The sequence below is a fragment of the Myotis nattereri genome, assembly GCF_964212035.1.
Source record: "Myotis nattereri genome assembly, chromosome: 12".
Classification (NCBI taxonomy): domain Eukaryota; kingdom Metazoa; phylum Chordata; class Mammalia; order Chiroptera; family Vespertilionidae; genus Myotis; species Myotis nattereri.
The window spans coordinates 76,895,951-76,923,689 of NC_138087.1; the positions used below are offsets into that span (position 1 = coordinate 76,895,951).

Sequence of the window (27,739 nt, forward strand, 5' to 3'; positions counted from 1 at the left end):
CGGACAGCTTCGCACGCGTGTGCTTGGTGTTTGTGTACGTTGCCCCTGCTCAGCCCCTGCTCCAAACTCTCTTGGAAGACAGATCTCATCTCCATTAGAGATGAAACACAGGCCCAGAGAAAGATGAGAAGCTACACCTCTTACAGCCCTGGTTCCTTCCAGAATTGCCGGCACCACCCCAGCGGCGGCACCCAGCGTTGGTGCTCCTCAGCCCTGACCTCCTCGCCCTCGCCCCAGCAGCAGTGGCTTGGGGGGCACCCGGAGTGGCTGGCTATCAGCATCCGCAGCGGACCCAAAGATGAGCGGTGTATATATTTTTATTGATTTCAGAAAGGAATGGAGAGGGAGACAGAAACATGAATGAGAGAGAATCCCCGATTGGCTGCCTCCCCCACGGCCCCAACTGGGGACCTAGCCCCCAACCCGGGGAATGTGCCCTGACCGGGAATTGAACCGTGACCTCCTGGTTCATAGGAGGTCAACCCCTGAGCCACGCCGGCCGGCAAGATGGAGGTATTTGGATGAATATTCAAGAGTCAGGGTTACCTGTGAAGTGGGTGGAACTTAACAGGGAGCGTGAAGCTCACCGCTGACGCCCTGATCAGTCCCACAGGCGGCATGGGGGCCCCGCCCAACACGGTGCCCAGAACCCGGAGGTCCTAGTCGCGGGCTCTGCAGCCGCTGGTGACCCGCAGGTGGGGTGCGCGGGGCCACGCCTCCGCCCCCAGAGCCCAGCGGGTCCAGGCTCTGAGTCTGGGAGGAGGGTGACACGCGACAGTCTTTTGGAAACTCCAGCCCCGCGGCTCTCGGTGGGCAGAGCAGGGCCGGGCGGAGGGGCCAGGCTTCTCCACGTCAGGGCCCAGAGCCGCGGCTCACGAGGAGCAGGAACTGCAGACCCGTCTGTGGAAAGACCGGGCAACCGCCCGCGAGGGGCTGGAAGTCCTGGGGGGCCCACGTGCTCCGCCTTCGTCCGGCCCCAACCCCATTGGCTGAAGCCAGACAGAGAGGCGACTCCCAGACAAGTGCAATCCCCGCCCTCCACCCTCATTGGCTGGCTCGGCTGGAGGCAGCTCCTTGACCCCGCCCGGTCCGCACCACTCCTATTGGATGACAAACCCCGCCCCTCCTATACATTGGATAGCTCTGTCCTAGGGGCGGTTCCAGCGCGCTCCGCCTACCGAACTTTGCTTCCATTGGTCTGCTCTGCTCTGTAGGGCGGATCCCAACGGCGACGCTACCGTGTCTTGCGTTCCCATTGGCTGCTCCCACACCACACCCGCTGCCTCCCAGGGCCTCCCAGACAGGCCCGTTGGCCGGCTCTGCCGGGAGAGCCGGTGTCTGCACCAGGACCTGCCGGCGTTGGCCGCGGACATGACGCCTGAGGACCAGGAGGAGACCCAGCCGCTCCTGCGGCCGCCGGGTGGCAGGTGGGGGGGCGGGCGAGCGGGGGAACCCGGGCCTGGGGCGCGGCCTGGCCCCTCTCGCTGCGCCCGGGCCGGCGCCGCTCACCGACCGCCTATCCCCGCAGCGTCCCCCGCGGCCGCCGCGTCTTCCTCGCCGCCTTCGCCGCTGCCCTGGGCCCGCTCAGCTTCGGCTTCGCGCTCGGATACAGCTCCCCGGCCATCCCGAGCCTGCGCCGCGCCGCGCCCCCGGCCCCACGCCTCAGCGACGACGCCGCCTCCTGGTTCGGGGTGAGGCCGCCGGCTGGGACCCCCCACGCCCACCCCTGGGACGCGCGGGGGGACCCTCCCCCGGCCTGGCTTGGGGCGGACACGGAGACCCTCTGCCGATTCCGTCCCGGTTCCCCCGCCAGGGGTCGCCCTCTCCCCGACCACCAGCACCCGGTCCCCCTCCCTCGGAGGCCGCTGGGGGTGGGGTGGAGGGCGAGGTTGGGCCGCGCCCCCCTGGCGCCCCCTCCTCAGCTGGCGATCGCCCGCAGGCCATCGTGACCCTGGGCGCGGCGGCGGGCGGCGTGCTGGGGGGCTGGCTGGTGGACCGCGCCGGGCGCAAGCTGAGCCTCCTGATCTGCACGGTGCCCTTCGTGGCCGGCTTTGCCGTCATCACCGCCGCCCAGGAAGTGTGGATGCTGCTCGGGGGCCGCCTCCTCACCGGCCTGGCCTGCGGCGTTGCCTCGCTAGTGGCCCCGGTGAGTGGCCCGTAGCCTCGCGCCCAGGAACCGAGAAGGAGCAGACGGGGGCGTGGTTCTCCGGGGCCTCCGGGTGGCCCTTATCTGCTTCATCTCCCTTACCCTCAGTGGGCCCCGTTTGCAGAGGAAGTAAGTTTCCGCAGTGAAGTCCTTTGTCCAGACCCAACTGGTCAGTGGCCAAGCGACTACCCAGGATTGTGCCACTTAACGTGGCCTCCCTTTTGCTCTGTGGATGGTCAACAGCAGCCTCACAGTATGGCTTGGGCCCCCTTGTCATTCAGACCACTGAGTACAGTTTAGCAGGAAAATCCTGCCCGGTTTGTCCCGGGGCAAAGGCTGCTGCCGAGGGCCACTCCCCTTCGCTGCTCACACACCAGGGCTCGCGGCTTCCCTGCTTCTGTCAGCTCCTGACCCAGCACAGCCAGGCTGGCTTCCGGCTCTGCCGCCTCCGGGACCTCAGCTCCCTCCCGTGAGTGAGAATGACGGGTCACCCCATGCAGTGGGGGAGGAATCAGAGAGACACACATCAGCCCTGTCGTGGCTTATGAAGGACTTGGATCCTGCAGCTGGATTGCTGGTGACCAGGGAACTGCCGCTGGCCATGGGCTTGGGTGACCCACCACCCACGCCCCAGCCGGGTCGAGATTGAAAGCAGTGGCGTGGGTTTCTCCCTGCTCATCCCGTTGCACCTGCCGCTCATTTCACCTGCATTGGCTGGGCAGCTGGGTTGGATTTTATGTTTGGGGTTTTTACTGGGTAAAAACACACCTAAGCCATGGGCATAGGTATGGAGTAACCCAGAAGTAAGAGCAAGGCCTCTTTGGCCCCTGAGCATAGTCTCTGATAACCATTGAGGTGAAGAGTTCCTGCTTAACTCCAAGGGCACCACGCCAGCAGCCAGGTGTCACCTGGAGCTAGTTAGAAGGCAGACTCTCAGGCCCCACCCACACCTGCTGCACCCGTCTGCGTGTTACCAAGGGTAATGATACAATTACATGAAAGTTTGCAAAGCTCTGTGCCCACCCCCCCATCACCCTACACACAGCAGCCACACAGATACCCTCACCCCTTTAAACACCTGCTGCAGATCACTAGGTGGGAGCGGGAGGTATGAGCAAGGCTCTGGCCCGGGGCTTGCAGTTAGGGGCCCACCGGGCCTGCAGCTCCCCCTTTACCTGCTCACAGGTCTACATCTCCGAGATTGCCTACCCCGAAGTGCGGGGGCTGCTGGGCTCCTGTGTGCAGCTGATGGTCGTCACGGGCATCCTCCTGGCCTATCTGGCAGGTAAGAGTTTTCACATCTTCTCTTTTGACCCCTTTTAATGGCCCCTTGGCCACTTTAAAGCCACGGAAACTGAAGTTCAGGAGAAGTCACAGGAGTTGCCCGAGGTTTCACAGCCAGCACCCAAGGTGCTGGCTTCCCAGACCCCCTCCCTGAGACCCCGGGAAGCGTGGATGTGCCTAAGTCCCCGGAAGAGCTGACGAAGGTGTGCTCATCCTCCTGGGCAGAAGCCCATTCCCAGGGTCTGGGGAGAGCTGGCTGCTTAGGTCAGTGCCTCACTGTGCAGTGACAAACAGGATTCAAGGGGCAGCCGGGGCACCCCAACAATCTCCCGCCCAGGCGCTCGGGCCCAAGCCTGTCTCCCTCAGAAACATCAGTACTGGATTTGCAGCGTGAAGGAGGCGGGTTCCGGGGGACCCTGAGGGTGGAGCTGGGGCCAGCAGAGAAGTGTGTTTGCACTAGAACGGGGTAGAAAGAGGCGGGGCTCAGATCTGGCAGCCCGATCAGGGGAGGACCTCTGCCACTTACTGGCTGCCTGGCCTTGGCCTGCTCAGCCCCCGGGAGCTGCACTTGCCCTCTCTTTAGGTGGAGAAAACCCCACCTCGTCCAGGGCTGTTGCGGGTTTAATTAAATGACAATGAGAAGTGCCTGGCAGCAGGCCCCAGTGAGAATTGTGTAGGTATGGCCCGAGAACCATGGGGAGGGCAGGGAGCCTGGGGCTTTCGGGCCTGATGGGTGTGGTCGGGCCTGGCCGTGTGCCCTGTGGGTCTTTAGAATGGTCAATTTGCAGGTCTGTGGTCTTTCTTTTTACCCACTTACCATCCTGACTGTAATTCAGAGTCCTGGCAGCAGTCTGGCTGCCGCGGGGCCCAGCAGTGTGTACACGCATTGACATTTGGAACAGACATGGGTGTCGAATTATCGCCAGTTCCTGTGACTTTTGATCCTCTGGCGCTCAGTAAAAGGTTCCCCCCCCCCACCCCCCCGCCCCGTCCTGCTTCGGCTCCAGGCGAACCAGCCTTGCCTGCCTCTTGGTGGCCTTCCAGAGGGTCTGCGTGAGGACTCTGTGAGGCCTGTCCCCCACCCCAGAATGTTACACACATGGCCACGTCATACCCATCATTACATAGCAAGGCCTCATGCTTTGTATAATGGCTGCATACCTATTCACGGAGCTGATGTAGCATAATGTCCCCATCATCACTTCTGCATTTCAACAATAGCCACAATGTCAGTAACAGACTGCAGAGGTAGGTAGGTCCCCACCCTTTAAGCTGAGCCCCTGGGTTGGTGAGGGGCACGCACTTGCCGAGAAAGCCCAGGCCGGCTCACCCAGGCTCTGACATCTGACCCCATCCAGGCTGGATCCTGGAGTGGCGCTGGCTGGCCGTGCTGGGCTGTGTGCCCCCCTCCTTCATGCTGCTGCTCATGTGCTGCATGCCCGAGACCCCGCGCTTCCTGCTGACTCAGCACAGGCGCCAGGAAGCCCTGGCTGCCATGCGGTTCCTGAGGGGTTCTGAGCAGGGCTGGGAAGAGCCCCCTGTCGGGGCTGAGCACCAGGTGAGGGGCTGGGAGGTGGAGCTGGGGGAAGGGTTCAGGGAGGTATCACCCCTTTGCAGCCAGGGAGCCAGCACAAGCCGTTCTCAAGGATGTAACTGCATGCATGCGCGCGCACTCACACACACGCACACGCACACGCACACGGAGCCAGTGTTGTCCTGTGTGCCAGCAAGCAAAGGCCTGCGCAAGCCCCGCTCCTTGGCAGGGCCCAAGCCTTGGTCTCACTGAAGAGAAAGGCCCGGCCGGGTCCCAGGGACACGCAGGGCGGACTTGAGGACGTGGTTTTTACGTGGGGGGTTGTAGGGCAGGGGTTGAAATCGAGTCTCTGCCCCTTACCTGCCGGGTGACTGTCCCATGGTCAGGCCTTAGCTTCTTCATGTAGAACAGGAGTCAGCACATGCTGCTGCGGAGCCAGCGGCGGTGGTGAGGACTCGGGCCCGGCCTGAGGCTGTGGGATTCTGGAGCCCCTGGCCCTCTGCCCATGTGCTGTCTCTGTGGGCCCCGCCCCCCCAAACAAATCAGGAGGGGATGTCCGGAGTGAGGCCCTTCCGCCTTACAAACGGGGAGGCCGCAGTGACGCGGAGAGGGACCCGGAGAAGCTGAGGCTCCCTCCTCGGAGCAGGGCGCCGGGCAGAGGGCAGGGCAGCACTGACGCCCCTTCCGTCCAGCAGGGCTTCCCGCTGGCCCAGCTGGGGCGGCCCGGCATCTACAAGCCCTTCGCCATCGGCGTCTCACTCATGGCCTTCCAGCAGCTGTCGGGGATCAACGCTGTCATGTTCTACGCAGAGACTATCTTTGAGGAGGCCAAGTTCAAGGTAAAGAGGCCTCTGCCTCGTGCCGCTGCCACTCGGGTGTGGCCTTTCCCCGGGCCTCTGCCTGACCCGCCTCTGCCCATCTCCTCAGAACAGCAGCCTGGCCTCCGTCATTGTGGGCGTCATCCAGGTGCTGTTCACGGCCGGGGCGGCCCTGGTCATGGACAGAGCCGGGCGGCGGCTGCTCCTGGCCTTGTCAGGTGAGGCCCGAGGGCTCAGCCCCGTGCGAGTGGGGACCCCGGCCAGGCTCCCACTGCAGGTTGGGGGGTCTGTGCCAAGGCCACTGTTGTGGGAGGAGGAGGACAAGTGTCCCTGAGAACAAGACTGAGATTTAACGGGAGCGCTCGCTGCAGGCCAGGCCCGTGCTCACGGCGTCACCACCTCACGCCGTAACCTTGCAAGGAAGGTGCCACTGGGCCCCAGCTGACAATGAGGAAACGGAGGGCCCTGGAGGGGAAGTGACTTGACCTCTCTGAACCTCGATTTCCCTCTGAAATGGGGGTAACGGGGCCATGGGGAGGCTCGGGAGCCCCTCCGCGTGCTGAGTGGTGCTGCTCAGTCACGGCTCTGGGGCACTGCTCACTGCCCCGCCGAGGTGCCCAGGCCACTTGGCTGTGGCCACACTGGGCTGAGACTCCTGCCGCGGGAGCCACATGCCCCCAGCGCCCTGCCCAGCGCCGCCCTCCCCGCAGGCGTGGTCATGGTGTTCAGCACCAGTGCCTTTGGCACCTACTTCAGGCTGACGCAGGGTAGCCCCAGCAACTCCTCGCACGTCCACCTCCTGGCGCCCGTCTCCGTGGAGCCCGCCGACCCCGGTGTAGGCCTGGCCTGGCTGGCGGTGGGCAGCATGTGCCTCTTCATTGCTGGTGAGAGGGGGCCTGTGGGGAGGTTGGGTGGGGACTGATGGGGACGCCCTGTCACTGCTGCATTCAGTGGCTCCCAGCAAGCCCAGGCCTCCCTGGTCTCACCTGTCCATAGGGGTCCCAAGTCTGCGTTTATAGCTCTGGCCACGCTACCATGATCACACTGGCTAGCACCATGATCACACTGGCTAGCACCATGATCACACTGGCTAGCACCATGATCACACTGGCTAGCACCATGATCACACTGGCTAGCACGGACAGCTTCGCACGCGTGTGCTTGGTGTTTGTGTACGTTGCCCCTGCTCAGCCCCTGCTCCAAACTCTCTTGGAAGACAGATCTCATCTCCATTAGAGATGAAACACAGGCCCAGAGAAAGATGAGAAGCTACACCTCTTACAGCCCTGGTTCCTTCCAGAATTGCCGGCACCACCCCAGCGGCGGCACCCAGCGTTGGTGCTCCTCAGCCCTGACCTCCTCGCCCTCGCCCCAGCAGCAGTGGCTTGGGGGGCACCCGGAGTGGCTGGCTATCAGCATCCGCAGCGGACCCAAAGATGAGCGGTGTATATATTTTTATTGATTTCAGAAAGGAATGGAGAGGGAGACAGAAACATGAATGAGAGAGAATCCCCGATTGGCTGCCTCCCCCACGGCCCCAACTGGGGACCTAGCCCCCAACCCGGGGAATGTGCCCTGACCGGGAATTGAACCGTGACCTCCTGGTTCATAGGAGGTCAACCCCTGAGCCACGCCGGCCGGCAAGATGGAGGTATTTGGATGAATATTCAAGAGTCAGGGTTACCTGTGAAGTGGGTGGAACTTAACAGGGAGCGTGAAGCTCACCGCTGACGCCCTGATCAGTCCCACAGGCGGCATGGGGGCCCCGCCCAACACGGTGCCCAGAACCCGGAGGTCCTAGTCGCGGGCTCTGCAGCCGCTGGTGACCCGCAGGTGGGGTGCGCGGGGCCACGCCTCCGCCCCCAGAGCCCAGCGGGTCCAGGCTCTGAGTCTGGGAGGAGGGTGACACGCGACAGTCTTTTGGAAACTCCAGCCCCGCGGCTCTCGGTGGGCAGAGCAGGGCCGGGCGGAGGGGCCAGGCTTCTCCACGTCAGGGCCCAGAGCCGCGGCTCACGAGGAGCAGGAACTGCAGACCCGTCTGTGGAAAGACCGGGCAACCGCCCGCGAGGGGCTGGAAGTCCTGGGGGGCCCACGTGCTCCGCCTTCGTCCGGCCCCAACCCCATTGGCTGAAGCCAGACAGAGAGGCGACTCCCAGACAAGTGCAATCCCCGCCCTCCACCCTCATTGGCTGGCTCGGCTGGAGGCAGCTCCTTGACCCCGCCCGGTCCGCACCACTCCTATTGGATGACAAACCCCGCCCCTCCTATACATTGGATAGCTCTGTCCTAGGGGCGGTTCCAGCGCGCTCCGCCTACCGAACTTTGCTTCCATTGGTCTGCTCTGCTCTGTAGGGCGGATCCCAACGGCGACGCTACCGTGTCTTGCGTTCCCATTGGCTGCTCCCACACCACACCCGCTGCCTCCCAGGGCCTCCCAGACAGGCCCGTTGGCCGGCTCTGCCGGGAGAGCCGGTGTCTGCACCAGGACCTGCCGGCGTTGGCCGCGGACATGACGCCTGAGGACCAGGAGGAGACCCAGCCGCTCCTGCGGCCGCCGGGTGGCAGGTGGGGGGGCGGGCGAGCGGGGGAACCCGGGCCTGGGGCGCGGCCTGGCCCCTCTCGCTGCGCCCGGGCCGGCGCCGCTCACCGACCGCCTATCCCCGCAGCGTCCCCCGCGGCCGCCGCGTCTTCCTCGCCGCCTTCGCCGCTGCCCTGGGCCCGCTCAGCTTCGGCTTCGCGCTCGGATACAGCTCCCCGGCCATCCCGAGCCTGCGCCGCGCCGCGCCCCCGGCCCCACGCCTCAGCGACGACGCCGCCTCCTGGTTCGGGGTGAGGCCGCCGGCTGGGACCCCCCACGCCCACCCCTGGGACGCGCGGGGGGACCCTCCCCCGGCCTGGCTTGGGGCGGACACGGAGACCCTCTGCCGATTCCGTCCCGGTTCCCCCGCCAGGGGTCGCCCTCTCCCCGACCACCAGCACCCGGTCCCCCTCCCTCGGAGGCCGCTGGGGGTGGGGTGGAGGGCGAGGTTGGGCCGCGCCCCCCTGGCGCCCCCTCCTCAGCTGGCGATCGCCCGCAGGCCATCGTGACCCTGGGCGCGGCGGCGGGCGGCGTGCTGGGGGGCTGGCTGGTGGACCGCGCCGGGCGCAAGCTGAGCCTCCTGATCTGCACGGTGCCCTTCGTGGCCGGCTTTGCCGTCATCACCGCCGCCCAGGAAGTGTGGATGCTGCTCGGGGGCCGCCTCCTCACCGGCCTGGCCTGCGGCGTTGCCTCGCTAGTGGCCCCGGTGAGTGGCCCGTAGCCTCGCGCCCAGGAACCGAGAAGGAGCAGACGGGGGCGTGGTTCTCCGGGGCCTCCGGGTGGCCCTTATCTGCTTCATCTCCCTTACCCTCAGTGGGCCCCGTTTGCAGAGGAAGTAAGTTTCCGCAGTGAAGTCCTTTGTCCAGACCCAACTGGTCAGTGGCCAAGCGACTACCCAGGATTGTGCCACTTAACGTGGCCTCCCTTTTGCTCTGTGGATGGTCAACAGCAGCCTCACAGTATGGCTTGGGCCCCCTTGTCATTCAGACCACTGAGTACAGTTTAGCAGGAAAATCCTGCCCGGTTTGTCCCGGGGCAAAGGCTGCTGCCGAGGGCCACTCCCCTTCGCTGCTCACACACCAGGGCTCGCGGCTTCCCTGCTTCTGTCAGCTCCTGACCCAGCACAGCCAGGCTGGCTTCCGGCTCTGCCGCCTCCGGGACCTCAGCTCCCTCCCGTGAGTGAGAATGACGGGTCACCCCATGCAGTGGGGGAGGAATCAGAGAGACACACATCAGCCCTGTCGTGGCTTATGAAGGACTTGGATCCTGCAGCTGGATTGCTGGTGACCAGGGAACTGCCGCTGGCCATGGGCTTGGGTGACCCACCACCCACGCCCCAGCCGGGTCGAGATTGAAAGCAGTGGCGTGGGTTTCTCCCTGCTCATCCCGTTGCACCTGCCGCTCATTTCACCTGCATTGGCTGGGCAGCTGGGTTGGATTTTATGTTTGGGGTTTTTACTGGGTAAAAACACACCTAAGCCATGGGCATAGGTATGGAGTAACCCAGAAGTAAGAGCAAGGCCTCTTTGGCCCCTGAGCATAGTCTCTGATAACCATTGAGGTGAAGAGTTCCTGCTTAACTCCAAGGGCACCACGCCAGCAGCCAGGTGTCACCTGGAGCTAGTTAGAAGGCAGACTCTCAGGCCCCACCCACACCTGCTGCACCCGTCTGCGTGTTACCAAGGGTAATGATACAATTACATGAAAGTTTGCAAAGCTCTGTGCCCACCCCCCCATCACCCTACACACAGCAGCCACACAGATACCCTCACCCCTTTAAACACCTGCTGCAGATCACTAGGTGGGAGCGGGAGGTATGAGCAAGGCTCTGGCCCGGGGCTTGCAGTTAGGGGCCCACCGGGCCTGCAGCTCCCCCTTTACCTGCTCACAGGTCTACATCTCCGAGATTGCCTACCCCGAAGTGCGGGGGCTGCTGGGCTCCTGTGTGCAGCTGATGGTCGTCACGGGCATCCTCCTGGCCTATCTGGCAGGTAAGAGTTTTCACATCTTCTCTTTTGACCCCTTTTAATGGCCCCTTGGCCACTTTAAAGCCACGGAAACTGAAGTTCAGGAGAAGTCACAGGAGTTGCCCGAGGTTTCACAGCCAGCACCCAAGGTGCTGGCTTCCCAGACCCCCTCCCTGAGACCCCGGGAAGCGTGGATGTGCCTAAGTCCCCGGAAGAGCTGACGAAGGTGTGCTCATCCTCCTGGGCAGAAGCCCATTCCCAGGGTCTGGGGAGAGCTGGCTGCTTAGGTCAGTGCCTCACTGTGCAGTGACAAACAGGATTCAAGGGGCAGCCGGGGCACCCCAACAATCTCCCGCCCAGGCGCTCGGGCCCAAGCCTGTCTCCCTCAGAAACATCAGTACTGGATTTGCAGCGTGAAGGAGGCGGGTTCCGGGGGACCCTGAGGGTGGAGCTGGGGCCAGCAGAGAAGTGTGTTTGCACTAGAACGGGGTAGAAAGAGGCGGGGCTCAGATCTGGCAGCCCGATCAGGGGAGGACCTCTGCCACTTACTGGCTGCCTGGCCTTGGCCTGCTCAGCCCCCGGGAGCTGCACTTGCCCTCTCTTTAGGTGGAGAAAACCCCACCTCGTCCAGGGCTGTTGCGGGTTTAATTAAATGACAATGAGAAGTGCCTGGCAGCAGGCCCCAGTGAGAATTGTGTAGGTATGGCCCGAGAACCATGGGGAGGGCAGGGAGCCTGGGGCTTTCGGGCCTGATGGGTGTGGTCGGGCCTGGCCGTGTGCCCTGTGGGTCTTTAGAATGGTCAATTTGCAGGTCTGTGGTCTTTCTTTTTACCCACTTACCATCCTGACTGTAATTCAGAGTCCTGGCAGCAGTCTGGCTGCCGCGGGGCCCAGCAGTGTGTACACGCATTGACATTTGGAACAGACATGGGTGTCGAATTATCGCCAGTTCCTGTGACTTTTGATCCTCTGGCGCTCAGTAAAAGGTTCCCCCCCCCCACCCCCCCGCCCCGTCCTGCTTCGGCTCCAGGCGAACCAGCCTTGCCTGCCTCTTGGTGGCCTTCCAGAGGGTCTGCGTGAGGACTCTGTGAGGCCTGTCCCCCACCCCAGAATGTTACACACATGGCCACGTCATACCCATCATTACATAGCAAGGCCTCATGCTTTGTATAATGGCTGCATACCTATTCACGGAGCTGATGTAGCATAATGTCCCCATCATCACTTCTGCATTTCAACAATAGCCACAATGTCAGTAACAGACTGCAGAGGTAGGTAGGTCCCCACCCTTTAAGCTGAGCCCCTGGGTTGGTGAGGGGCACGCACTTGCCGAGAAAGCCCAGGCCGGCTCACCCAGGCTCTGACATCTGACCCCATCCAGGCTGGATCCTGGAGTGGCGCTGGCTGGCCGTGCTGGGCTGTGTGCCCCCCTCCTTCATGCTGCTGCTCATGTGCTGCATGCCCGAGACCCCGCGCTTCCTGCTGACTCAGCACAGGCGCCAGGAAGCCCTGGCTGCCATGCGGTTCCTGAGGGGTTCTGAGCAGGGCTGGGAAGAGCCCCCTGTCGGGGCTGAGCACCAGGTGAGGGGCTGGGAGGTGGAGCTGGGGGAAGGGTTCAGGGAGGTATCACCCCTTTGCAGCCAGGGAGCCAGCACAAGCCGTTCTCAAGGATGTAACTGCATGCATGCGCGCGCACTCACACACACGCACACGCACACGCACACGGAGCCAGTGTTGTCCTGTGTGCCAGCAAGCAAAGGCCTGCGCAAGCCCCGCTCCTTGGCAGGGCCCAAGCCTTGGTCTCACTGAAGAGAAAGGCCCGGCCGGGTCCCAGGGACACGCAGGGCGGACTTGAGGACGTGGTTTTTACGTGGGGGGTTGTAGGGCAGGGGTTGAAATCGAGTCTCTGCCCCTTACCTGCCGGGTGACTGTCCCATGGTCAGGCCTTAGCTTCTTCATGTAGAACAGGAGTCAGCACATGCTGCTGCGGAGCCAGCGGCGGTGGTGAGGACTCGGGCCCGGCCTGAGGCTGTGGGATTCTGGAGCCCCTGGCCCTCTGCCCATGTGCTGTCTCTGTGGGCCCCGCCCCCCCAAACAAATCAGGAGGGGATGTCCGGAGTGAGGCCCTTCCGCCTTACAAACGGGGAGGCCGCAGTGACGCGGAGAGGGACCCGGAGAAGCTGAGGCTCCCTCCTCGGAGCAGGGCGCCGGGCAGAGGGCAGGGCAGCACTGACGCCCCTTCCGTCCAGCAGGGCTTCCCGCTGGCCCAGCTGGGGCGGCCCGGCATCTACAAGCCCTTCGCCATCGGCGTCTCACTCATGGCCTTCCAGCAGCTGTCGGGGATCAACGCTGTCATGTTCTACGCAGAGACTATCTTTGAGGAGGCCAAGTTCAAGGTAAAGAGGCCTCTGCCTCGTGCCGCTGCCACTCGGGTGTGGCCTTTCCCCGGGCCTCTGCCTGACCCGCCTCTGCCCATCTCCTCAGAACAGCAGCCTGGCCTCCGTCATTGTGGGCGTCATCCAGGTGCTGTTCACGGCCGGGGCGGCCCTGGTCATGGACAGAGCCGGGCGGCGGCTGCTCCTGGCCTTGTCAGGTGAGGCCCGAGGGCTCAGCCCCGTGCGAGTGGGGACCCCGGCCAGGCTCCCACTGCAGGTTGGGGGGTCTGTGCCAAGGCCACTGTTGTGGGAGGAGGAGGACAAGTGTCCCTGAGAACAAGACTGAGATTTAACGGGAGCGCTCGCTGCAGGCCAGGCCCGTGCTCACGGCGTCACCACCTCACGCCGTAACCTTGCAAGGAAGGTGCCACTGGGCCCCAGCTGACAATGAGGAAACGGAGGGCCCTGGAGGGGAAGTGACTTGACCTCTCTGAACCTCGATTTCCCTCTGAAATGGGGGTAACGGGGCCATGGGGAGGCTCGGGAGCCCCTCCGCGTGCTGAGTGGTGCTGCTCAGTCACGGCTCTGGGGCACTGCTCACTGCCCCGCCGAGGTGCCCAGGCCACTTGGCTGTGGCCACACTGGGCTGAGACTCCTGCCGCGGGAGCCACATGCCCCCAGCGCCCTGCCCAGCGCCGCCCTCCCCGCAGGCGTGGTCATGGTGTTCAGCACCAGTGCCTTTGGCACCTACTTCAGGCTGACGCAGGGTAGCCCCAGCAACTCCTCGCACGTCCACCTCCTGGCGCCCGTCTCCGTGGAGCCCGCCGACCCCGGTGTAGGCCTGGCCTGGCTGGCGGTGGGCAGCATGTGCCTCTTCATTGCTGGTGAGAGGGGGCCTGTGGGGAGGTTGGGTGGGGACTGATGGGGACGCCCTGTCACTGCTGCATTCAGTGGCTCCCAGCAAGCCCAGGCCTCCCTGGTCTCACCTGTCCATAGGGGTCCCAAGTCTGCGTTTATAGCTCTGGCCACGCGCCCAGCACCAAGCTCAGCCCTTCTCCTCTCCTCTCAGTCCCCCGTCAGCGCACTGAGTGGGCCCATCGTTATCCCGAGTGTAAGAAGCAGAGGGCCTGGCCGCCGACCTCACAACGGGGAGGCGCAGAGGGGGAGCCCAGCCTGGCACCCAGGCCCCTCAGCCCATGTGGGCAGCCCAGCCAGGCGTCAGCCCCGGGGTCTGCGGGGGGCCGAGGGTTCTGGTCCCTGTGGTGCTGACACCTGTCTTGTTCCCGAGGCTTCGCTGTGGGCTGGGGGCCCATCCCCTGGCTCCTCATGTCGGAGATCTTCCCTCTGCACGTCAAGGGCGTGGCCACCGGCGTCTGTGTCCTCACCAACTGGCTCATGGCCTTTCTGGTGACAAAAGAGTTCAGCAGCCTCATGGTGAGTCCAGGCCCCGGCAGCGCCCCCTCCCTGCAGCAGAGAAGTGCTTGTAGATTGTTCTCTTCGCAGAAGACTCGGTCCGTGAATGGCCTTGTGTGCAGCCCCCCCCCCCCCCCCCCCAATCCAGGGCACCAGCCGTCTGGGTCGGGGTGAGGGGAACCCAGGCCGTACCACTCGGGAGCCTTCGGGCGGTCTTGGTGGAGGACGGCAGGGCGGGCCTCCCCCCGGACAGTGAGGACCCAGGGCGGGAAGTCGGGCTCTGTGGGGAAGTTCTGGCTCCAGTGCTGCCTGGCACTTCCCCGCTGTGACCGTGGTGTGCTGCTTACCTTCTCCGAACCAGCTTCCTTGGCAGAACATGGAGGAGGTGCCATACCTTCCTCTGGGGTTGATGGGAGCATCAGTTCAGTTCAACATTTTGCTCCCTTTTCACGGATAGACTGGACAGACACGGCCCTGCCTAAGGGGCTTCCCAGCCAATGGGGGGATGGTGTTGGAGCAGATGGACAAGCATTTGCTCCGTCATTTGCCACCCAGCCCCCAGGTCTCCTGGTACATACCACCTCCAGGCTGTTCATGGTGCCAGAGACAGCAAGGAATGAGATGGGCAGGGTCGCTTTGCTTAGGGCTGGGACAGCAGTGGACAGTGGTGGGAGGATAAACCAGGGGGCTGGGCTGGGGTCTGTCCAGGGAGCGGGCCCATCAGGCAGATGCCCCAGGGAGGGACCGCTGGGAGGACAGGCTGTGGTTCTGGGCTGGGAGGACGGACAGGCTCTGACCAGAGGGAACTGCTGTCTTCCCTTCCTGGGCCCTGAGTGTCTGTGTGTTCATACTGCCCATCTCGCCTGCTGTTCACTCACCCATTCCCTCTGGTACCTCAGAGGGCAGGGCCAAAGCCAGGTGTCCAGGGAAGGTCTGTGGGCTCTGGAGCCAGACCCGGGGGGGAGAACCCAGCTGTCACTGGGTAGTGCCTCTCTGACCTGGGGCAGCCACTTCATCACAGTGAGCCTCAGTTTCCCCAGCACACACGTCCATCCCATGGGCAGTGCTCAGCCTCCTCCACTGCCCGCGCCCGGGCAGCACAGGCGGGTGGTCACGTGAGGGCTGCTGCCTCCTCCAGTCACTGGCTCTTCCCCTCTCTCTGCAGGAGGTGCTCAGGCCCTACGGTGCTTTCTGGCTCGCCTCTGCCTTCTGCGTCGGCGGTGTCCTTTTCACTGTGTTCTGTGTCCCTGAAACCAAAGGAAAGACTTTGGAGCAAATCACAGCCCATTTTGAGGGGCGATGACAGTCCCTTCCCAGGAGCGGCTGCCCTCCCAGCTGGGACAGTTTGGGTTTCGGAGGGGACAGAAGCCTGCCTGTGATTCGAGCTGGGCCTCAGCCAGAGCCCAGAGCCCCTGCCAGCCCCCAGGGAGCCAGGATCCAGGACCTCGCCCTCCAGGTCCCTCCCTCCTGCTCAGCTCCCTACAGCCCCACGAGCCATGGGCATGAGGCTCCCAGTCCCTGGGTCCAGTTCCCACCGTTGCTCTGAGACTGAGGAGGAGGGGACGTCTCGGAGGGTCTTCAGTGCCCTGTGGCGGGTCGCCGTGTGCCCTCCCTGTCGTGATACGAAGCGACAGTGGAGGAGGGGACTCTTGGTTCCTCACTCTCTGGAGGAGGTGCTTTGGAGGCTGGGTGGTGGCCCTTGTCTCCTCACAGGAATGCATTTGTTGCCAAATAAAGACTTGACTCAGAAAGTCAGGTCCCGGCCTCTCTGAGCTGCAGTTGAGGAGGGCAGCTTCCTGTCCCATAAACCGGCCTCTGAGAACCTTTGTGGGTTTACTTCCCATCCCATAATCCGCTGTACTCACTTCCCTGGTGTGCAGCCCCTGTGTGCACCCACCTTGGCACCATCTATTAAGCTATAACGAGGCTGAGAGCTGGGCATTGGTTCAGGGCAGAGTGGTGGGGAGAACAGGACGGGACCCCAGGGTTGGTTTCTGGAAGGTCCTGCAGCAGCTCTCTGATGGCAGTAAAATGGGCCAAGTCACACGCAGGAAAGCTCTCAGCTTTAGCAAAGTCCAAATTCCTGGGGCCTTCCAGAAGCAAGGTCATGTCCAAGTGTAGGCTCATCTTCTGTGTGGGCAACTGCACATGGACACGGTTGTTAGTGCTGCACGTGGCCACTGGCTGGGCTGAGAACCGCGCTGTCATGTCAGCGAGTGTCCTGCAAATGCCAGCTTGTTTAGCGTGGATCGGTTCTCTGGCATCCTGACCGGTTTTCTGTCCGCTTGTTGCACACGTGGCCAGTTCTGCAGCTCTCCTGGGTTGCTTCAAGCTATTGTTTGTCCTGCACCCCAGAAGGTTATACGCCGGCTGTGTCTGACAGGGGCCTACTCCCTACCGTCTCAGAATCTGTTCTCAGTGAGTCAGCACCAAAGACAACTCAGTCTAACAGGCCACCCACTCTCAGCCACCTCACAGAAGACAGCTCTTTGCACTGGAAACTTCTCACGTGGAACTTAAGCAGAGGCTGCTTCCAGCTCCTGCTTGGCCATCCCCAGCCTCTGCACATGGGGATTGGCAAAGGACCAGAGGGAAGGCAGGGGATGGCTCACACACCTCCCTCCCCCAGGCTGCAAGGGAGATGGTTAAACTTGTGGGCAAGAAAACCTCCTGTGGCTTCAGTCCTACTGTGGTCTCTTTCCTCTTTAATCCAGGGGCCAGGAGCCATGGCAGCGTGGTAAGAGACGGTGGACTTGGTTCCAGTTCTAGTTGCACTCTCACTATGTGACCCGGACAAGTCACAACCTCCAGGTCTCAGTTTATTCATCTGTAAAATGGGCATAATGATGCTGTCTCCCTCACAGGATTGTTGTGAGGATGAAAGGAAAAAATTATGTCAAGCACTTAGAACTGAGGATGTCATAGAATAAGTTTATTGCTGTTAGCTGGTGGTGGTGATGAGGCTGTGGTGGAGCAAAGCTGGTGTGATGTCCAAGGTGTGCCTCTGAAAGAGACATGTGAAATATTTCCACATTTTTCTCTTTATATCCTATTTCCTACCCAGCTCCCTCAGCAACTCCTACCCATACCACCTTCTGATTGCTACCAGTACCCACTTATAGGTACAAGGACGGTGGACACACGTGCTCTTCAGAGGTCCCCTGCGACTGCCTTGGGGCCTTCCCCTCGGGGCACAAGATGGGAAGAACCAGCCCCAGCTGGCAGTCCAGTATCAGCCCAGCCCAGCCCAGCACTGTCAGACACAGGCCATAGGGAAGAGGAGCAGGATAAAGCATTGCCACAGGACAGGTCCAGCAGAAGCTGTGCTCTACCCAGCCCACATAGGACAGGTCTCTGTACTGGATACGGTAGAAATCTGCACTGCCTACCAAGAGTCACTCCATCTCATCCCGCTCCCCATCCCCTCACCCCAACTCTTCCAGAAGAATGCTGGCTTCTGGGAACCTAAGACAAGGCTTCTGGGTCCTCACGCCGCCCAGTGGCCACATGCGGAATTGCATCAATTGAAGCCTGAAGCGCTCTGCTTCCTCCCAGGGGCCATGGGTAAGAAACCCTCTGCTACCACCTAGTGGCCAGTGTGGGGTTAGCACCTGTTGGGCCTGTGGCTGCAGGCAGAACAGCACCAACTGGAAGGAGTCAAAAATCAAGGAGTGTCGGCAGCCCTGGAAGCTGGAAGAGGCAAGGAAACAGATTCTCCCCTGGAGCCTCTGGAAGGCATGTAACCCTGCCAACACCTTGATTTTACCCCAGTGATACCCATCTCAGACTTCTGACCTCCCAAATCGTAAGCCCCAAATTTCAGAAGCCAAAAGTGGAAATGGGCTTATCTCAAAGGGATCTGTGAGCGTGACTTGCCTAATAGAGTTAATCCAGTAAGATTCATACGGGACTCACTAAGTTAAGAGGGTTATATTGGCAAAAACGCTACCAGCTGTGACTGAAAGGGGCCGAGACCGTACAACGTAAGAGGCCTTAGGACCCCTACACTCATTCCCGCTTCCCAGGTAACGCATTCCCGTCTTATTGTCAAAATGCCTCTAAAATTGAATTGAGTTATCGGGAAATTGCTTGGGTGGTGAAGAATTTTCATCAATGCTCTGAGGAAGTCCATTGAAATATCCCCTGACGTAGCAGGGAATCCTCCAACGGACAGAAAGTTCAGGAATCTCCTTTTGCAACAGTGCTGATCAAACGCTATCAAAGTGTGTTTTTGACCCTGAAATTACTGAAGCGGTTCCCTCCTGCCCATTGATTTTATACTTTGAGAATGCCAGGCCACCAACCGGAAGCAGCCCTGTTCACACTGAGAGGCTCAAGAGGAGTGTGAAGGTGTCGAGCTGGGCCTGAGTTGAAGGTCCGGGAAGGAGAAAACCCTCTTCACCTGCTGCTCTGGGAACGTGACCAACTGAAAAATCAGGAGCCGAGAACCAGTGTAGATCTGTTGTCTGCGCTAATACTACAACTCCCATGATCCTTAGCGCCAAGTCGCTTCCTGTCTCAGAGGCTCCAGGCGTTGGATTCCGGTGGACCTGAAGAGCATGTGCGACATAGCATGATGGGAAATAGATTCTGGGAGCGAGAACTGGCGGAAGCCTCTTTAGGAAGCACGATCCAGGACCGTGTGCGGATCACAAAGCTGGCACCGAGAGAACAGGCTTTGACTAGGAAGAGAGCACGGAGATTTCTAGGGAAAAGAACCTAGAGGTGCTGGAAAGCTAGTGCGCATGACCGGAAGTGATGCTGTTTTCGCGCGTCCTCTGGCGCGAGAAGAGGACATGACGTTTGGCAGGACCCGAAGCCGGTTTCTCAGTTACAGCGGTACCCGGTTACCTGTCTGCGGTATTTTCCCGCGGTGTTTTGTTTGAGACTGAGTCGTTGGCTGCGCCTCGGGCTCCCCAGCCGAGGCCTGGCTGTGGCTGGGAGACAGTGAAAGACCCGGCTGGACAGCCCCCACCCGAGCTCCCAGAGCGGAGCTGCTGGGAGGCGGTGTCGCGTGGTGATACCCGAATGCTGGAGGAAGGTGAGTGGGCTGAGGGCACGGTTTGCAGGCCAGCCTGTCCCAGCTTGCTCGCTATTGCTGCTGTGCGACGCGGTCCCCGAACCCCGCGGTTGTCCTTCCCACTTAGGGACGATCTTCTAATAAAGAATTCTGAGGTCAGAAAAGTTTGAGGAGCTCAGCCCCGGATAATCTCTGAGTACCCAACCCCTCACCCTGGGACGTACTCGGGGTCTCCTCCATTGCTGCTGATCTCCCAGCTCTTGAAGCAGCCAAGCATCCTCGGAACAGGAGCCTATTGACTCCACCTGAGATGAGGGCGGGTTGAACCCAGCTGATCGTAAAGTTGTGGAAGGTCCTGGGGATTTGGAATCAGAAGTCCTGTTTAACCTGTGTTTCTTTATGGAGGAAAGGGTGAAATAACATTGAGTACCTCGATTACCAGTAAGAGCTGTAAGCGTCAAATAAAATAGCACTGTTAACGCCTTGCAGGACAGAACAAATGTGCATTAAATTTCATCTTAACCACCAAGGCTTGTGCCATCCTCCCCTAAATCAAGGAGCCCCTGTATTCGTCAGTAACTCTTCAAGGCCAATTTGACAACCAGCATTTCGTGCTGTCTCCCCAGAGACCTGAGAACGTAAGCAGCAGGTTATCTTCCTCTCCGAAGAGAAAAATAAGATACAGTGGAGTTAGGTGAAACTCAGTAACTTAAGACCTTTTTCTTTCTTTTTCTGAGGACTATACTACCTCTTCTATTTTTTAACTGAAATATAATTCACATACTATATTCACTTTTAAAGTATACAGTTCAGTGGCTTTTAGTTTATTTGCAAAGTTGCAAAACCATCACCACCACTATTTAGTTCTGAAACATTTCATCACTCTAAAAAGAAACCCATACCCATTAACCACTCCTTCCCCCTCCTCTAGTCCCTGGCAACCACTGTATGGATTTGCCCATTTTGGACGTTTCATAAAAATAGAATCATAGAGTATGTGTCTGATTTCTGTCACTTAGGGTAATTTTGTAACATGAATGCATCTCATTCCTTTTTATGGCTGAATAATATTCCATTATATGGATGTACCACATTTTATCTGTCCCTGGGCTGATGGATGTTGGGTGGTTTCCAGTTTGGGCTATTATGAATAACTAGATGCCCTGTGCATGGATTTGTGCACACTGAAAGGAAATTAATTAAAAGGTGGCTGGTGGGGCGGGACTGGGTGAGACCGGCGGACATGCCTTAGAGCCAACCTCCCGAGGTCCCTCCCCGGCCAGCCACACCTGGTGCGGCGATGCAGCTCAAAGGGCGTCTGTGGAGTGAGTTGGGGTCCCTCTAGCAGGTGGGGTCCCTCAGCCTGGCCTGAGGGGATGGGGCCAAAACAGGCTCTCTGACATCCCGAGGGGTCCCAGATTGCAAGAGGGCGGTTCTCCAGTGATGCACCCCAGAATTGGGCTCCCTCATCCCTGGTTCCAGGTGCATCACCCAAGAACCACAGATGCCAAGTCACCACAGTGTGGCAGCTCCTGCATTGAGCATCTGCCCTCTGGTGGTCATTGTGTGTCATAGCTACTGGTCGGATGGTCGCTTAGGCTTTTATGTATATAGATAATGCTGTGAACATGTGTGCAAAAGTTTTTGTGGGGACACGTTTTCATTGTGCTCAGTTGTATGCCTGGAAAAGGAATTGCTGTGTGGTATAACTTTCTAAGGAGCTGCCCAACTGTTTTCCACCGGGGCTGCACCATTTTACATTCCCAGTAGCAATGTGTGAATGTTTGTTTCTCTCTACATCAGCGCTTGTTTCCCACCTGTAAATTTTAGCCATCTGGTGTGCCAAGTGGTACCTCATTGTGGTTTGATATGCATTTCTCCAACGATTAGTTATGTTGAACATCTTTTCATGTACTTTTTGGCTATTAGTATATCTCCCTTAGAAAAATATACAAATCCACTGCTCATTTTGAAATTGAGTTTTTTGTTTATATATATTTTTTAAAATGTATATTTTATTGATTTTTTTACAGAGAGGAAGGGAGAGGGAGAGTTAGAAACATCGATCAGCTGCCTCCTGCACACCCCCTACCAGGGATGTGCCTGCATCCAAGCAAGGCACATGCCCTTGGCCGGAATCTAACCTGGGACCATTCAGTCCACAGGCTGACGCTCTATCCACTGAGCCAAACCGGTTAGGGCTGTTTATATATTCTTTATGTATTCTGGATACTGGACCCTTAAATTTATGATTTTGCACATATTTTTCCCAGTTCTGTGGTTATCTTTTTGACGTTTTTTAAAAATATATGTTTTTATTGATTTCAGAGAGAAAAACATCAATGAGAGAGAATCATTGATTGGCTGCCTCTTGCACGCCCCACACTGGGGATCAATCCCGCAACCCAGGCATGTGCCTGTGACCAGAATCAAACCTGAGACTCTTCAGTCCACAGGTTGACGCTCTATCCACTGAGCCAAACCAGCTAGGGGTCTTTTCACATTTTTTATAGTGTCCTTTGAAGCACGAAGTTTTTAATTTTGATGAAATCCAATTTATTTTTTTCTTTTGTTGCTTGTGCTTTTGGTGCCATATCTAGGAAACTATATTTTCTTCTAGGACTTTTAGCTTTCACATTAGGTCTTTGATCCATTTTGAGTTCATTAGCAGTACAAGGTAGGGGTCTAATTTCATTCTTTTATTGATTTTCAGAGGGAGGAACATCCATTTGTTGTTCCACTTATTCATTCATTGGTTGATTCTCATATGTGCCCTGACCAGGAGTCAAATTTGCAATCTTGGCACATTGAGATGATGCTCTAACCCAGCAGTTGCCAACCAGTCCAAAAGGTTGGTGGCTGCTGCTCTAACCAACTGAGCTTCTCAGTCAGGGCCTCGAACTTCATTTTTATGTGGATGTCCAGTTGCCCCAGCACCATTTTCTTTTGAAAAGAATATTTTCCCCACTTAATTTCTTAGTACTCTTGTTGAAAATCAATTGTTTATACAATGTGCTTATTTCTGGACTCAGTTCTTTTCTATTGATACACTGTATGTCTGCCCTTGTACCAGTACAGCACTATTTTGATTACTGTTTTGTATAAAGTTTTGATATTGCAAACTAGTCCTTCAACTTAGTTCATTTTCCAGATTTACTATTCTGGGTCTCTTGCATTTCCATGAAATTTTGGATTAGTTTTCTGTAAAAGAGCCAGCTAGGATTGCGACAGGGATTGCAACAACTCAACAATGGTTTTTAGTGTACATGCCTACACTTCCTGTTTTTATTACTAGGCATTTCATCCTTTTAATACTCTTCGAATTGCTTTAAATTTCATCTTTTGGCCGAACCGGTTTGGCTCAATGGATAGAGCGTCAGCCTGCGGACTGAAGGGTCCCAGGTTCGATTCCGGTCAAGGGCATGTACCTTGGTTGCGGGCACATCCCCTGTAAGGGGCGTGCAGGAGGCAGCTGATTGATTTCTCTCATTGATGTTCCTAACTCTCTATCCCTCTCCCTTCTTCTCTGTAAAAAATCAATAAAATATGTTTAAAAAAAAAATTTCATCTTTTGATTGTTCACTGCTAATACCTAGAAATACACCTGGAGAAATAGCTATTCAAATCTTTTGCCCATTTTAAAGCGGTTGTCCCTTTACTGTATCCTGCAACCTTGAACTTACCTGTGATAGCTTGTGGATTCCTGAAGACTTGATGTATACAAAACCATTAAGTTTTAATCCCTTTCCAATCTGGATACCTTTTTCTTTCCCCGTGCCTAAGTGGCCTGGCTAGAACTTCCAGTAAAATACTGAATAGAAGTGGCAAGGCAGACATCTCAAAGCATCTCAGATGCAATTAGTTCTCTTCTGTTCCTAGTTTATCATAAAATGGTGTCATATTTTGTAATATCTTTCTTTTTGGTTTTTAGAAGATCATGTGGGAGTTTTTCTTTGTATTAATATGGTATGTTATGTAGACTGAACCAACCTGTGATCTTAGTATGAATCTCACTTGGTCATTTCCCTTTGATTAGGCAAATTTGCAGAGGCACTTTCTCCAAAGAATAGGACATTTGTAAACTATATACTTATTTGCTAGGCACTGTACCAACTGCTTTATCTGCATTTTCCTTTAAATTTTCAAAGCAACAACTTTACAAGGTATTTATCCCCACTTTACAGATGAGGAAAATGAGATTTAAGAGGTTCTGTGATTTGCACACTGCCGGTAGTGGTGAATAGGGGATACTAGACTCTGCTACACTCTAATGCAGAGGTGGGGAACCTTTTTTCTGCCAAGGGTCATTTGTAATTTATGACATCCCCAGGCCATACAAAATTATCAGCTTAAAAAAGGGAAATTTATATCCCACTGCGGGTCTGTGAATTCAGCCCGTGACCTGACACTTTTGAACCCACTCTTCAGAGTGAGAATGTGACTTCCTAGCTTAGTGAGCTAAACTTTTATGCCTCATGTTTCTTTTCTTCCAGAATCATGATCTCCAGACCCTAAGCTTTCCCAAGAGGAAAGCACGGGAGAGGAAGGAATGGGAATGGTGACTTGTCTCCTCACAGCAGGGCCACATGTAAGTTGGAAATTTACTCAAAAACAGCCTTGTATTAAGGGGGGTTTTGTTGTTAATTACAAAAGGAATACATATTCATTGTAGAAAACCTGGGACACACAATGGATGACACTTAGGAGGAAGAATGAATAGGCACTTGGATTTGTGGTGAAGGATAACACCAGGTTTCTGGGCGGCCAGCTAGGTGAATGGAGGTGAAAATATACCTTCTTGCCTCTGTGGCTTTCCCCTGCCTTAGATAATATCCTTCTCTTGCTCCTTCTGAGGAATTTCTCTAAGGCCAGCATGTTAATTGCCTCCTCCCAGCCTCCACCCAGGATTCCTCTTCGATCATCTTACATGCTGCTCTGTCCATCTCTGACACATTACAGGACATTGCATGTGCTTGGCTCTCCTGTATCGTGTCATGTCTGAGTTCACAGAAATACCTATTGAATGTTCTTAAAACATTAAGCTTTCACATGTTTGCCAATTTACACCTGGTGGCTCATTGGGTAAACTGATTGTAATTTTGGTTTTCCTATATTGCTGTTAATTCCCAAGCAGCTGTTCCTTTCTGTCCAATTACTGTTCATGCATATACACACGTTTCTTCATAAGGAAAAGCTACCAGAATTGTAAATGTATCAGCAAGAGACTTTTATTTTTGTGTCAATATCCAATACTGTTAAGCACATAGTAAGTGCTTTTCTGGAACTCAAAGCCCTGAATCCTTCCCAAGACCCTCTCTAGGCCTGCTAGCCATCTCACCCGTAGCTGCCCACCTCCCTCACCACACATCCAAAGGTTACTGGGCAAGAAATGTGCTTGTTGTTTCAGGGATCCACGCCCTTCAGCAATGTGACTGCAGCTTTTCCTCACAAAGAGTGGAGGCACTTGGTCCAAGCTCCAAGGGAAGGAGATACCAGAAAAGTCCAGGAACCTGGTCCTACTGGGTAAGGAAACCATTGAGCATCCATACATACTCTGCTCAGTCTGAGAACCTGTGGCCCTTTCCAGTGTTGAGTGATCCCGAATTGCTCCGACACCCTGGAGGGACAGTGTTTAGTCTTCCTCGTTCCCTAGGAAGTCTCTGCATTCATTTTGCTCCCTGGGGTTACATCTCACCATTTCCCCCCCTAGGACTAGGGTTGGGGTAACCCTCAGGTTCGTTTTCTCTAGTCAGTAGTTTCACATCTTCCCAAGTAGCTTGCTGTATGAGCTTAGCTTAAATCCTTAGCTTGACCCCCTTCTTGAGGCTGTTCATGTAGTTCCTTCCAGAAATGCTTTTACCAAGACATTGGCACCACACCATGTCTGTCTCTTACTGCTGTATCCCGTAGTGCACAGCACAAGTGCATGCTCAATATGTATGTGTTGAATGAATGGAATTAATGGCCTAACTGGCCTTTTCCATTCCCCTGAATGCTAGGTGGCTATTAGGACGGGTCTCTAAAGCCCATTTCGCCCCCTTGAATAGGACTTCCAGTTTCCCAGCCTGGTATGAACTCCCAGTTAGAACAAGGGAAAAGCCCATGGAGTACCTGTCCAGGTAAGGGAACAAGCACTAAGCCAGTGAGTCTTGGGAGCAGAAGCCCCTTTGAAACCCACGTTAATGCATTTGGTAAGGGAATAGTAACTGGGGGTACAAAGGTGAGGGTGGGGGCTATCTTAGATCAGATGGATAGGCATGAACTCCCAGTTAGAACAAGGGAAAAGTCCATGGAACAGTGGGGAAAAATACAGGTTCTAAGGACACCTAGACTATACAGGAAGGAAATCCATTTATTGACCCCAGAGCATGTGCCAAATGGGAGGGGGAACTGCATGTTGCCCTCCCAGCCCCCTGGATAACTCTGGCAAGAAGTGCAATTCAGGCCGTCTAGCCCAAGTGCACACCAGGACCTAGGCCCAAACTAGCTCCATGGCTTGTCTCCAAAATTTCCTACAGCCTGTAATTGCTCCAATTACAGCTCACCCAAGGCTCCTTGCAGCCTGCTTCAGCTTCCAGCTGCCCTTCCAAGGTGGTCCTGGCGTGGCTCACACCTACTCCAACAGCAGCTCTGGGCTCTGAAGTGGCTTCACCTCTGGACTCCTCACAGCCTGATTCCACTCAGATGTCTGCCAAGATGGTCCTAGCACAGCTTGCCCCTGGGACTTGTGGCTCACACCCGCCACAACTAAAGGTCCAGGCCCCATTGTGACTTTCCCTGGACTCCGCAGCCTGAGCCCCTCCAACTGGCCTGCCAAGGCACGTCAGAGCACCTGTCCTCAGGACGCCTGCAGTTCTTACACAGGCCACTCCAGAAGGTGCTGTTTTGCCTAATTCATAGAAACAGCCAAACAAGACAGAGAAATATGTCCCAAATGAAAGAACAGGACAAAAGCCCAGGAAAAGAAATGAGATGGAGACAAGTAATCTACCAAATAGAGTTCAAAACACTGGTTATAAGGATGTTTAGTGAACCCAGGAGAATAGATTAACTCAGTGAGAATCACAAAGAGGTAAGACATATAAAGCAACTAGTTACGTACAAAGGAGCCCCCATAAAACTACCAGCTACTTTTCAGAAATTTTGCAGGCCAAAAAGGAATGGTACAATATATTCAAAATAATGAAAGGGGGGGAAACCTGTAACCAACAATACTCTAACCATGTATCCTTTAGAATTGAAGGCTAGTTTCCTAGACAAGCAAAAGCTAAACCAGCACCAGAGATAAAAAGTTAAAGGGATTTTAGGTGGGAAAGAAAATTCCTTTAAACTAAAAGAAAATGTAAGGGTGACCTCAGCATTATGGCAGTGTGTGGAAACTCCTTTGTATCTCCCCTTACATCGGCAATCCAATAAAGCCTGAGATGTCCATGAATCTGAAAGGCAGGGGTATTGGAATGCATAGGGGAGGCAGGATTAGATGCAGTTCGGTGGCCCCACATAACACAGTAGCAAGGGAGGTGTTGGGGTGTGCCCCCACACTATGACCCTGCAAAAACAATATTGGTGGCCAAGAATCTGGCTCCCTTCTCTCCCCCCACTTGCAGCAGAGCCAGGTAGCAGCAGTGATGGTGCCCATTAGGAACAGGAGGCAGCCCTGTGGGTGTGTGAACCCAGCTCCTGCCCACCCACTCCATGGTGGTTGCGCCCAAGACTGAGGGGACCCAGACACAGTGGGGACACCTATAATAACCCCTGAAGCACACACAGCACAAGAAAATAAACCTGAAAACTTAGCACTATGTCACCTTCTACTGATAAAACAGAGCCTCTAATTATCAACCTACTGGATCTTTAAGATCAAAACAGTATCTAAACAAGGAAAGAATCCACTACCTCAAATGCACAGGCAGAGGACTGATCCCTTAAGTACCATGAACAACCAGGGTAGCATGTAACTTCCAAGTGTCCAGAAACCAATCTGAAAGGCATGGAAGACTGCTATCATTCCTGCCATGAAGAAACTCAACGTACAAGAAAACTGGGAAGCAGTTCAGGTGAGGTCAGGAATAAAATCAGTGAGCAAAAGGAGTACTTTACCAAAAAGAACCACACCAATCCTGCAGCTGAAGGACTATCACTAAATGAGATGAAGAGCACATTAGGCTCCGGCCGATGGCTTGGTTGGTTAGGTGGAGCTTCTTCCCATACACACAACAGAATTTCCAGAGGATGAGGCCCAGAAATCAGGATTTTAAAAAGATTCCCAGGTGATTCTAATGTGCAGCCCAGGTTGAGAACCACTGCCCTACACCAAATGGGTTGCGGACTAGATCCCGTGGGGCACATACAGGAGGTAGCTGAATGTGTCCCCTTTCCTCTCTAAAAAAATCAATGTACATATATATCCTCAGGTGAGGATTATCAATAAAATACATAAAAAAGCATTGGAAATACAATAAACCAGATGGAAGACAGAATTTGTGAAACTGAAAAAAATAACGAAAAATCTAGAATTGACAAGATCTTCATAAAACTAGGGAGAGAACTAGACAATCCAGTACAAGAAGCTAACAGGACATGAAATTATCTCTGCAAAAAGAC

The 27,739-nt window shown here is 56.5% G+C and overlaps 2 protein-coding genes and 1 long non-coding RNA gene across 12 annotated transcripts; all 3 read left to right on the plus strand.

The window, feature by feature from the left end:
• The first annotated feature begins 360 nt into the window (after positions 1-360).
• LOC308528504 (solute carrier family 2, facilitated glucose transporter member 8-like) lies at positions 361-7,281 on the plus strand. Of its 4 annotated transcripts, none has more exons than XM_081104123.1 (10): positions 361-513; positions 1,215-1,427; positions 1,529-1,691; positions 1,940-2,146; positions 3,332-3,431; positions 4,789-4,988; positions 5,660-5,803; positions 5,892-6,000; positions 6,493-6,666; positions 7,083-7,281. In XM_081104123.1, the coding sequence occupies exons 1-10, from the start codon at positions 431-433 to the stop codon at positions 7,220-7,222; spliced, it is 1,533 nt and encodes a 510-aa protein (XP_080960249.1). In that variant the 5' UTR covers positions 361-430; the 3' UTR covers positions 7,223-7,281. The 4 variants fall into 4 exon arrangements, with proteins under 4 accessions (XP_080960249.1, XP_080960250.1, XP_080960251.1 ...); XM_081104124.1 differs by having other exon boundaries at positions 5,897-6,000; positions 6,539-6,666; XM_081104125.1 differs by lacking the exon at positions 7,083-7,281 and having other exon boundaries at positions 5,897-6,000; positions 6,493-6,648.
• On the plus strand, positions 7,248-15,928 carry LOC308528503 (solute carrier family 2, facilitated glucose transporter member 8). Of its 7 annotated transcripts, none has more exons than XM_081104119.1 (11): positions 7,248-7,433; positions 8,135-8,347; positions 8,449-8,611; positions 8,860-9,066; positions 10,252-10,351; positions 11,709-11,908; positions 12,580-12,723; positions 12,812-12,920; positions 13,413-13,586; positions 13,991-14,136; positions 15,281-15,928. In XM_081104119.1, the coding sequence occupies exons 1-11, from the start codon at positions 7,351-7,353 to the stop codon at positions 15,416-15,418; spliced, it is 1,677 nt and encodes a 558-aa protein (XP_080960245.1). In that variant the 5' UTR covers positions 7,248-7,350; the 3' UTR covers positions 15,419-15,928. The 7 variants fall into 7 exon arrangements, 4 of the variants coding, with proteins under 4 accessions (XP_080960245.1, XP_080960247.1, XP_080960246.1 ...); XR_013996704.1 differs by having other exon boundaries at positions 7,251-7,433; positions 12,817-12,920; positions 15,281-15,916; XR_013996705.1 differs by having other exon boundaries at positions 7,281-7,433; positions 13,459-13,586; positions 15,281-15,916.
• Positions 15,929-17,238: 1,310 nt separating this feature from the next.
• LOC308528506 lies at positions 17,239-27,627 on the plus strand. The gene is made up of 5 exons (XR_013996708.1): positions 17,239-19,156; positions 23,629-23,723; positions 24,543-24,658; positions 25,183-25,254; positions 25,676-27,627. It is a non-coding gene; the product is annotated as an uncharacterized lncRNA (long non-coding RNA).
• Positions 27,628-27,739: the final 112 nt, after the last annotated feature.